Raw genomic sequence first — 10803 nt, 5'->3', positions numbered from 1 at the left:
ACTGGGCCCATGGAGCATAGACGAGAATAGCAGCTGCCCAGACAGCCAGCGCCAGCACCAGCGCCAGCACCAGCAGAGCAGTGCGTGCAGCCAGCCCCTTGGCCTGCAGGATGGACGTGTCTTGGCAAAAGGGAAAAGGCCACTTGGAGGAACGAGGTTTTGCTTGGCATTGGTCTCACCCACGGACGGGTTTCCGTGACATGATCGGCTCAATTGGAGAAAGACAAGGCTGGCAGACTCCCAGACTCTCAGGATCAGGCTCGCGCTCTTGCGCTCGGTGGGAAGGAAAGAGGGGCAACCCATCCGGTTTTAGGGCCCAAATAGATTGGATGGAACTCATCATGGTGGCCACTAACGGGGAACAAGTAGCCACTGCAGCTTCGAGTTCCAGGGCTCTGTGACAGCGTCATGGAAAGAGGAAAAAGGTTGCGCGAAAATGGGATGACAGGTTGGAGAAAGAATGAAACATGGGCGACAAGAATCGCTTTGTTGTCAAACATTGGAAAACAATAAGCTTTTGCCCTGGGCATGTTTGCGTTGCAGCACAGTCGTAAATGATCTTCGCACAATGGGGACGGAAGGCCGGGGGCTGACAGCCTGCAGTTAGTGCAGGTGGGCCTGTTCTAGAAGTGCATTTGGTTGCTCGTACATCGGATTCCCACCAATGCCCGTTTTTGCTACCGTGGTCGCCCTGGTGGCGCTCTATGGATATCAACATCCACAGAATTCTCGTATAGTATCAGTAGCAACTCAAATGCCGCAAGAAGTACTTCTCGCTGTCTTCTCTCAATTCATTGGTTTGATTACACACATGTAGAGGTCCAGATTTGGGGGTGGCAGAAGCAATATGTGGCAGGATCGGCACCAAGTCATCCGAGGCACACTTTGTCTCTGGACTAGAACGCTTCTGGAACTTGAGCCCAATGTGGCTAATTGCGTGCAGCTCAACAGCTCGTGTTGAATGTCGTCTATTAGGTAGATAAACTACACAACATCATAATATCCCTCTTGCTGCGGCTCACGATCTTTTTTATCAGCATGCATTGAGTTGACAGCCAGGGATCAAATGCGAGTTTGCCTTTTCAAGAAAGCCCTGTTCTCCCCAGACTTCATGTTAGACGCAGCTCCTGCAGCTGGCTAGCCTTCCAGCAGGGGTGACTGACCCTTTGGTGGCAGGGATCTGGTCTCTACATCCGTTTCCGAGACTCGCACGAAATGCCAGGGGTTTCCAAAAACAGGAGATCGGCGTGCCCATTGCAATTGGGGCTCCGGTGCAAAATAAGCTTGTTTCTATCAGAAAGTTCTATTCTAGAGAGTGAGGCAGGTCGCATGTCTATTGATTAGATATGAAACATTCGGTCTTCATAAGTCGGTCTTCAAAAGTAATAAATTCCCGTCATACTAGAGATTGCCCCTGTCCTTCAAGGTTTTGCATCTGCAGATGGGTCTCGCGGTTTCGGCTTGGGCACCAGGATGTTCGCGACACCGTCCTTCATAATCCTGGGATTGGCCTCCTCGTCGAATTTGCGCTGGGTGTTCTCGTTGTAGAACCGGTACGGGCGGCTGTTCTCGTCCAAGCCCAGCCTCTTGACGAACGCCTTGGGGTCTCCAGGCTCGCCCGGGCGCGCCACGGCCTGGTGGAGGAACTCGACGAAGTCGGCCGTGCCCCCCCGTGACGCAAGGCTCGGTCATCTTGATCACGACGTCGGCCCAGGCGAGGACGGCCTCGGGGTCGAGCGAGGCCTGCATGTAACGGTACTCCACCGTCCCGATCCGCCGCTTCGGCTCCCGGACCGCCCCGCCCGCGAAGTCGGAGTTCCACGGCAGCAGTTGGTGCAGGCACAGCGATCCCCGCCTGTTGCCGAAATGGTTCGAGCAAAGCCACGCCAGCTGGTCCATGCTACGGGCCTTCCAGATGGTGGCAATGGCTTCACGGTCACCGGCAGTGCCACTTTTCGTCTTGGTCAACTTGTTCAACACCCTGGCGGCTAGTTTCTCATGTTGCTCGAGCTCACTAGCCGGTATCTGATGGGTTTTGGATATCCCCTCAAGCTCTTTGTCGAACTTCGCCTTATCGTAGTGATTGGCGGCCAGGTTTTTCTCTTCCTCGTATTTATGGTAAGGATGAAGTGGCTTTTCCTCGTCCTTTTTGAGGGAAAAGTAATAGGCTAGATTAGTATGCTCCCTTAGTAGACCACTGTATCTCATATCCTTCGATCTCCACGATGCATGCAATTGCTGGATTTCTGGCTCTATCAACCAGTAAAGGGTGAGTATCTTCTTAGCAGCGAATATGCGCTTGCTCATCGTCATGCTCAAGGCCGCTTGAAAGGCAGGACTGGGGCTTTCCGGATCCTCAGGGGCCTCAAGGTACTCCAGGACCCCTTCCGCGCCAACGTGGATGTGGGTGCCGCATCTGGACTCTGCACGGAGGGCCTTCGCTGTTGATTTCCTCTTCGCCGGTGGCTTGTACCAGACATCGGCCCCAGCATTGATAGAAACAGGGTATGTCCGCGTCAGGGCCGTTAGAATAGATTCTATCTGCCCACACATTGTCTGATGGTTGCCCTTGTTCGCCTTACTAAACGCCGGGGTACGCACTTCGACAGCATTGAAGTAGTAATATCCTACGTAGACTTGCGAGTCCCTCCGATAAGCGCTCGGTTCTTTGTCTGCCACCAGCCCTCTGTCAGCGTACACGGTGTACTGCTGGTACAGTTCGTTAACGCCTTGTTTCAGAGGTCCCAAGTCGACTCTCTCCATATTCAAGTCCGATACGAGGTCGGGTCCTTTAGAGGCTAAGACGTTTCTGAAGAGCTTGCGGAGCGCGTCCAACATCCCGTTCTCGCTCTCCTGTGTTGGCACACGACCCGTATTCGGCATCCAATCAGGCTCCGCCGCATTGTCTTCATCATATTTCCATGGCTCCTGGGTCCGAGGCTCACCATTAGTGCTCACGGTTCCTGTAGGAAAGAATTCCCGACCGTCGTTTTGAAGGGGGTGGTATTCATCCTTGAGGTCATTAAAGAGACATGGTATCCATGCTTCGAACTCGTAGCCAATGCTGAGAATTGGTGCCCTTTGTGGCGGCATACTCTTCGGTGATTTGGTATCAAAAGAGCGTAGAGCATAGGCGTAAGGGGTTCTAGTCTAGGTTAGGCAGAAGAAAGCAGACTTGTGACGTTCATGACGATACCTACTGGCAGTTGAATGCCCCCTTTTTGAGGTGACACCAACGATCGTTTTATAGCCATGGCATAATCGACGATGAGTATAACGTTCTCCATTTTGGCCGACTTCCCCTTGTTGGGTTGGCAAGGTTTTGTGTAACAAACCGCCCTGGAACTCGTTGTTGTTAAGTTATGAACCGAGTCGTTCAATGTTGGCTTGTCGTTTCTTTGTTCTCGAGAACTTGGGATTCCTTGAAAAAAAGCCCAACTGGCGATCAATTCGCCGAGGGAGGCCCGGAATATGTAGAGAACAAAGAAGTCAGCCTCCTGCGCCAACGCCGAGCATCCCATCCATCGTACGTCGGACAAAGCGAACGGATACCCCCAAGCACGTCACACCCCCGTCATCTGACCCAGATCAGCATTATGTTGAGGGCTGAGTCGCGCCCAACATGAGGCAGCGCGGACGCATCCATACGATCCTACACGATGTTTTTTTCTTCGCCTTGGTGCACCAGGATCCAACAAGCTTCTTAAATTCCGGGACGCGAACCACGCGCTGGTCCCACGATCACTCACGGCACCATTTGCCGAGAGAGCACCAAGAAACCTTATATCCCTTGTAAGCTTCGGGGGCGTCCACGATCTCCGTCAATGTCCGTCCCCCACGTCCTTAGTCGGTATCAAAACGCCACCCGAATCTATCTTCCCACTCCGCTCACGTCATCTCTTACTACGTAGGGCAGGAGCTTTCTCTTCTCATTCGACTGTCATTCCTACATGATCTTACCTATCCTGCCGAGAAACCATGTACCGAGAGCTCCTAGTAAGCTTATCGGGACACCGGTCGGGACACCGGCGCAAGGCTGCCGGGTTAAACAGTCGAGCTGCAACCGAGTGTGGTGGGATATTTAGTTGTGTTCCCGTCTGATTGGCGCAGAGAATCCCGGACTCGCCTCCGTTTTGTACAACTTACCCCGAGGGCAAGACTACGCCTGGGTCTTCCAATGGTGGTATAACGACGGAGTGATAATAAGAACCTGAGAAGCGATCGGAGATAAGTCAATTGCCCACCCAGCCTCTTCGGCGTAAGCCACACCGGTGTGTAATCTGGCCATATTCCTGCCCGGTGCCGGCTATCATATTCTGACAGCCTCTCCTCCCGTCGCACCAATACACCGGGCCTTGCTGATATGCATTATGCGTCCATGTCAGTCAGCCACCTCACCGGTCCAAGCGGGAGCAGCCAGACACGTTGCCAGATTTGGCTTGTGTAGCCACACTCGAATTTACATTGCATTATGCTTACATATCTACTTCGCTAGTGATTGGCGTGTAGGCATGCTACACAGCCACAACTTATGCAGGTTCGACGTCGTCTCATGGCATGGCGGGGTGCCGTGACACATGGGGGCAACCAGGCTAACTGCCCAACCTACATTTGCATTTGCATTTTCATGCAGGATGATGCAAGGTAATGATGTAAAGATAGGCAGTAAACAAACACTGACTCGCAGCGTACATATGAAGAAACTACTTGGGTCCGGACAAGCCCTGCATCAAGCCGTAAATAATTGAGCTCGAGGGGCCGTGATGCTCACGGGCTCACCATTTGGAGAAGAGATGACACCTCGTGATGGCTATCGCCAGAGTGCCGTGCTCGAGTGCAGTGCCATGGTATCACACATGTCTCTGCCCCACGGCGTGTTGCATGCCCGTGTACTGATCGCAATCTACACCATCTTGCGGTGAAGTACTCTAGTCGGCTGTGAATACAACTGATGTGTGAAAGTGGTGGTGTCGGCTCTAGGGTCCCACAGGTTTTGAAGAGCACCAACGCGGGATTACAACTCCCGATGTTTCCAGGGCCGAACAACCGGGAATCAAGGAATTACGGGGGCTTGAGATAAGGTAGTTGCCGAGTCCGAGCCCTCGTAGCTCGTGGCAGCCACGGATTCCCACCGGGAGAGCCCCCGGTGCGACTTACTGGAACGTGCCGGTCATCACACAAGATGCCGTGACCCGCTGTGACCCAGAATGACCGCTATTTCTACCACACGCCAGCCTTCAGGTTGCATACTCCCACGGCCATCTTTCACTGCATGTCTGAGTCGAGGGCAGATGATCAAGCAAACTCAATCGTTAGAATACACATGAAGTTTGACTACACCTTAGCTGCCTTTAGTGTTGCCCAGGAAACATTGAAACCTATTTCGGCAATTTGTTTTCCTACCTGTACAACTGAATACCATGTCTTTCCCTTCGCCGTTGATATTAGATATCACTATCTGTTCATATTCACCACCTTTGTGTCTTTCGCTGATTGGTATTATTCGCTGCAACATACAGATTCTCACTCTCACTATTCGCTCTCTTTTCCAGGCCGTTTGGCCAATCCACCAGTATCCTGACAGATCAATATGCTGTCTTACCTCCTACTGTTACTGGCCTATGCCACACAGTCTCTTGCCCTCACTCTCGACGCCAACGGCAACTCCTCCCAAGCTACCTCCCAGCACGCCCACCTGCGGTCCCGCTGGCCGTCAGGACCCCGTATCTCAGTGCCTGGTCTTCCACCTACAACAAAGGCACACTGAACACCGTAAGCCCCATCTTCTGGACCGGTGACGCCCTTGGTTGGACAGGCATCGTCACAGTCGACGGCATTTCCTACGACTACCTCGGAAACGGAGTGGGAATCCTTCCAACACTGCCCAACTACCAGACCGCCTCCCCCCTTACAGTCGCCTACGACGCCAGCTACTCCAACTTCACCTTTTCGGCCGGGCCCGTCAACATCACCGCGAGCTTCTTCAGTCCCGTGCTGCCCAAGGACCTGTGCCGGACGTCGATCCCGCTGAGCTACCTCACCGCCACGGTCCAGGCCACCGACGACAAGCCGCACAGTGTCCAGTTCTACAGCGACATCAACTCCGCCTGGGTCGCTACCGGAGAGGATGGCGTCATGCACTGGGAGCTGTTCCGCAACGGCGCTTCCATCAACGGCACGGGCAACGTCACCGTCGCGCCCGACACCATGTACAGCTGGATTTACGAGCCTGCATCCCCTTTGCCGTTCGGGGGAGACCAGTGACCGGCCAATTTGGGGCAACGTCACTTATTCAACCCAGCCGATGGGCGCCCAGAACTTCTCGTTCCAGAGTGGGAACGCATTGAACATTCGCTATAGCTACGTCAATTCGCACAGCCTGGCCAATAATGTCAGCACTGCCTACAACGGTACTTGGTGGACCGAGGCCATCTTTGCCTACGCGCACGACTTTGGTCTCGTGTCAAAGGCGGAAGTACGATACACCGTGGGCCTGATCCAAGACCCGATCATCAGGTACTTGACCCAAGGAGGCGTCGCTCAACTGCAGCCGTGGTGGAAGTCTTGTTACGGCGACATGTTCCCCATGATCAAGATCCACTGGGACGACTTCAAGGTCGCGCAGCAGCTTGCCAGTCAAGCCGAAAGCCAGCTCGCGTCAGACGTTCAAGAGTTCTACCATGTCTCACCACCGGAACCAATACCCGACACTCCTTCGCCAGTCCAGTCCCCTAGTACCTGGTGCGCATCTGCTTTGCCAACGCAGACCATCTTGCCGTACATCGACGGCTCGAGCGACGCCTATGGATTCCTGGACCCCGACAACTTTACTGGCCTTGGCGTCCCTGATGCTTCCGAATCTGACTCATATTACGCCATCGTAGCCCTCAGTGCCCGCCAGGTCATGGGCTCCTTTGTCTATGCCATTCCGCCCACGGTATTTAGCTGCAACACATCGTCTCCCGGCAGGGGAGAACCACTGATGTTCCTGAAAGAGATCTCAAGTGACGGTAAGTCTGAAAACCATCTTACCCTGTGTTGTTGTTTATTTACTGATGCAATCACAGGAAATGTTGGTACACTCGACGTCTTATTCCCAACCGCCCCATTCTTCTTGTACGCAAACCCGGAGATCCTCAAATACTCCTTAGAGCCCATCTTCCAACTGCAGGAAGGGGGCTTCTACCCCAACCCCTTCGCCATGCACGACATCGGCAGTTCCTTCCCCAACGCCACCGGCCACATCTCAGGGGACGACGAAGCCATGCCCGTCGAAGAGAGCGGCAACCTCATCCTCATGAGCTACGCGTACTACAAGTTCAGCGGCAACTCCGACTGGCTGCAACGGCACTATCTGACCCTGGTTAGGTCCGCCAGCTACCTGCTCGAGTTCTCCGAGATCCCGGCCGCGCAGCTGAGCACCGACGACTTCGCGGGCCGGATGATCAACCAGACCAACCTCGGCATCAAGGGCATCATCGCGCTCAAGACCATGTCCCTGATGTCGCGCATGTACGCCACCACCACCACCACCGACGCCGAACCCACCACGAGCGTGACCGACGCCATCGTGAAAGCCTACTACGCGGACTGGGAGCGGTACGGCATCGCGCCCTCGCGCGACCACACGCTGCTGGCGTACCAGTGGCGCTCGAGCTGGGGCCTACTGTACAACATCTACTTTGACAAGCTCCTCAACCTGGGCGTCGTCGACAAGGCCGTGTACGCGATGCAGTCGCGCTGGTACGCGCGCGTGTCGCAGCTCTACGGCGTCCCGTTGGATAGCAGGCACCACTACACCAAGTCGGACTGGGAGATCTGGGCCGCGGCGACCTGTACGGCCGGCACGCGCAAGATGTTCGTTACTTCCATTGCGTATTGGTTGAACAACACGGCGACCCGGTTCCCGTTCGCGGACCTGTACGAGACGATTGGGGACGGGGGTATCCAAAGGTGCCCGACGAGGTCACGTTCAAGGCGAGGCCGGTCGTTGGGGGGGCACTTTGCGTTGTTGGCGCTGCTGCGGACGGGGCAGACTGCTAGGTCCGAGGCTGGGGACACGGCCGGGTCGCTCTTTGTTGTGAACGGGACCAATGCGCTCAACAACACGGAACAGGGAGGTTACGTGTCACTTGATGATGATTGGATCTTGTCGAACAGGTTCGGCGAGACACGTGGCAGGGCGGCTTAGAGGAGACTTCTTGGCGGCAGTTAGTACTCTTTAGGGATGACTGGATACTGGTGTAACCTGGACATGTAGCTTTGTCGCTTGCCTCAGCGTTACCCCTTTGTAGTCTAGTCTAGTATTTTGCCTCCGGGTGTTTAGATACTCATGTGACACATACATACATAGATGCGGTGAGGGAGAGAGTTCATCCAGTATTAATCAGCTCCCACTTGCAGTCCGATAGCAAAGACCGAAATTTGTCAGCTTTGGATAAGGCTGTCGGTTGTTGCCTTCACCGCTCAGCCGGGCGTCTGTCACCACCGAGCCGAGGCATGTCACCCGAAGCTCTTTCGAGCACATGAGATGTTGTTTCGTCCATGAGGCACTGGAATGCGAAGCTACTTCGTAACATATTGTTGCATATGTCGTCAACGTGAACGGATATCGTAAGACCCAGCCTGTTTTGTCCCACGTGACTGCGCCCTATCGCCACATTCCTCTGCATGATCCCAAGGCATCCGGACCACTCCGATGGCCGAAGCCGTCCACTGCCATGACCAGGTACCCGACTTCAAGCGTAAGCCGAGGATGCCGATAGGACCATGCTGCCGGTGAATTGACTTCTTACATAGGTACTGGCATGCCACATGCAGCCCCTTGACAGCTTAGCCCTGTAGGGCTGAGGCAAAACAATGTGGGAAATTGATGACCTTGGAGTTTAGACAAAGTCCTTGAGAGTGAGAGAGGCGTCGAAGCATTGTGATTGGCCAATCTGGTTGATGCCATGCATGGGAGATCGATCTTGGCGTTGACGCTGATTGGCTGCATTTTACGACTTACGATAGCTGCAACGGCCAATAACGGCCCTCAATCTGATTGGTGAGAAAAGCCAGCTCAATTGGCTAATGAGAACGAGAACAAATGATGTTAAGTGATGTCTGGGAGAAACCCGATGATCTTGGGAAACCAGTGTTTCCAAGTTTCGTTTCTCTCTTTCATCTATCTCTCTGCCTAATTGTCAAGCTTACCATATGTCCATGCGAATAAGGCTGGATTACAGCTGAATACTTCCCGTCCGTGTATTCCTTCGCTTGTCTTGTCTCTTCTCACCCCCGAATACTTAACTCGGTGCCTAACACGATTATACGATCCTGTGGGGTCGAAGCGGGCCCCTGACTGGCGGCTCTACACGAGGCTCAGGCTCTCTTTTGCATCATTGCAGCAGCATCAGCTCAGTTACCTTTATCTCGTCTGTGTTTCTGACATGCCCGATTGGATTACTTCATTTTCCCAACATTTTATTTGATTGCCTGATTTTGGTCGTTGGTCCCATCAGAAGTCGAGAAAAATAACCGCATTCAGTTCGAAACCCCTCATCCATCGTGGCTGAGGGCTGTTATCACTTCAAGATGAGTTTCATCAAGTCCGAACATAAAGATGGCGATGGCCAGCCCGTGGTTGTCGTCAAGAGAGAAGAACAAGAAAAAGAAGAAACATATACACACCGACACTCCATCGAAGACATACCACCGTACATCAAACCAAAAGAAGAAGAAGAAGACACCAAAGAGACCATCCTGTCAACCCCGCCGCTACCAAGAAATCGCAACTGCCCGAAAAACCACTTCAAGATGAGCAATGCCCAAACCCTCTGCACCTTCGGCGACATCGCCGTCACCTACCGCGTCTTCATCCTAGACGACCTCCTCGCCGAGCCCCAAGAGGTCTGCCACGACTGGGGCCGGAACTTGCTCTACGTATCGCAGCGGTACCGCCAGGGAAACGCGTACGCCCCCATCGAGGCCTCTCATGAGATCTCCGTGGTGGACCTCGCGACAGCCGAGGTCTGCGGAATCATCGACCTGGGCCCCAGCTACTCGGCGCCCCACGGCCTTGAGCTCGACCATGACGCCGTCTACTTGTCGGCCAGGGTCGCTGAGGGCATGGTCTGGATCGACGCCGAGTCCCGCTGCGTGACCAATTTCGCGGACAAGTCGCAGATCGCCGCAACGACGGGGTCCAGTTCCTCCGCCGGCTCCGGCTCTTCCAGCTCCAGCTCGCGCCGCAGCCGCCACAGCCACAGCAGCAGCAATCGGCACGGCGGCAGCAGTTCCTCCAGCAGCAACAACAACTTCATCGCCGAAGTTGACCTGCGCTCCGGCAAGATCCGCCAGCGCGTCATGGTCCCCGACAGCGAGCAACAGGACCCGGACTCCGGGTTTGTCACCTTCTCGAGCCCCGCCATCCGCTTCGCAGCGCGCCAGTCCAGCGACGGCATGCCCGTCGTCGCGACCGAGGGCGACCCCGTCATCGCGGCCATCCGGCACAAGTTTGGCGTCAAGACTATTTATATCACGTCGCGGAACGTCATGCTCATTTAGGGCTAGTGCTGACAAGGCAAGGGGCTCTGCATTTGCTATTAAGAAAATATAGAAATAGAGTGGGTTTAGGCGTCACAATTACTAGAATGGATCAACAGCAATGAACTACATGCATTTTAATGCTTGGACGGGTTTTATGGTTACTAGACGAGGGCTTACTCAGGGACGGATTAGTGGCACATTTTGCCTTTCTTTGGTCCTCTCACACAAACAGTAGATACTTACTCCTCTAATTCGAATCACTCTTGACAGGTA

At 54.2% G+C, this 10803-nt stretch overlaps 3 protein-coding genes across 3 annotated transcripts; 2 read left to right on the top strand and 1 right to left on the bottom strand.

Annotated features, from left to right (window-relative positions):
- Positions 1-1401: 1401 nt before the first annotated feature.
- PG997_001874 (uncharacterized protein) lies at positions 1402-3093 on the bottom strand (the record flags this gene model as incomplete). The annotated part of the gene is made up of 1 exon (XM_066806189.1): positions 1402-3093. The coding sequence occupies one exon, from the start codon at positions 3091-3093 to the stop codon at positions 1402-1404; it is 1692 nt and encodes a 563-aa protein (XP_066673485.1).
- A 1670-nt stretch (positions 3094-4763) lies between these two features.
- Positions 4764-8191, top strand: PG997_001873 (glutaminase; the record flags this gene model as incomplete). The annotated part of the gene is made up of 4 exons (XM_066806188.1): positions 4764-4918; positions 5553-6209; positions 6361-7010; positions 7068-8191. 4 exons carry the CDS (start codon positions 4764-4766, stop codon positions 8189-8191), a joined length of 2586 nt encoding a protein of 861 aa, XP_066673484.1.
- A 1385-nt stretch (positions 8192-9576) lies between these two features.
- On the top strand, positions 9577-10548 carry PG997_001872 (uncharacterized protein; the record flags this gene model as incomplete). The annotated part of the gene is made up of 1 exon (XM_066806187.1): positions 9577-10548. The coding sequence occupies one exon, from the start codon at positions 9577-9579 to the stop codon at positions 10546-10548; it is 972 nt and encodes a 323-aa protein (XP_066673483.1).
- Between the last annotated feature and the right edge of the window lie 255 nt (positions 10549-10803).

Source organism: Apiospora hydei (assembly GCF_038363865.1).
Source record: "Apiospora hydei strain CBS 114990 chromosome Unknown utg000003l_segment0_segment0, whole genome shotgun sequence".
In the NCBI taxonomy this organism is placed as follows: domain Eukaryota; kingdom Fungi; phylum Ascomycota; class Sordariomycetes; order Amphisphaeriales; family Apiosporaceae; genus Apiospora; species Apiospora hydei.
The sequence above is the reverse complement of the archived record's forward strand: the minus strand, read 5'-3'. Positions and strand labels throughout refer to the sequence as shown.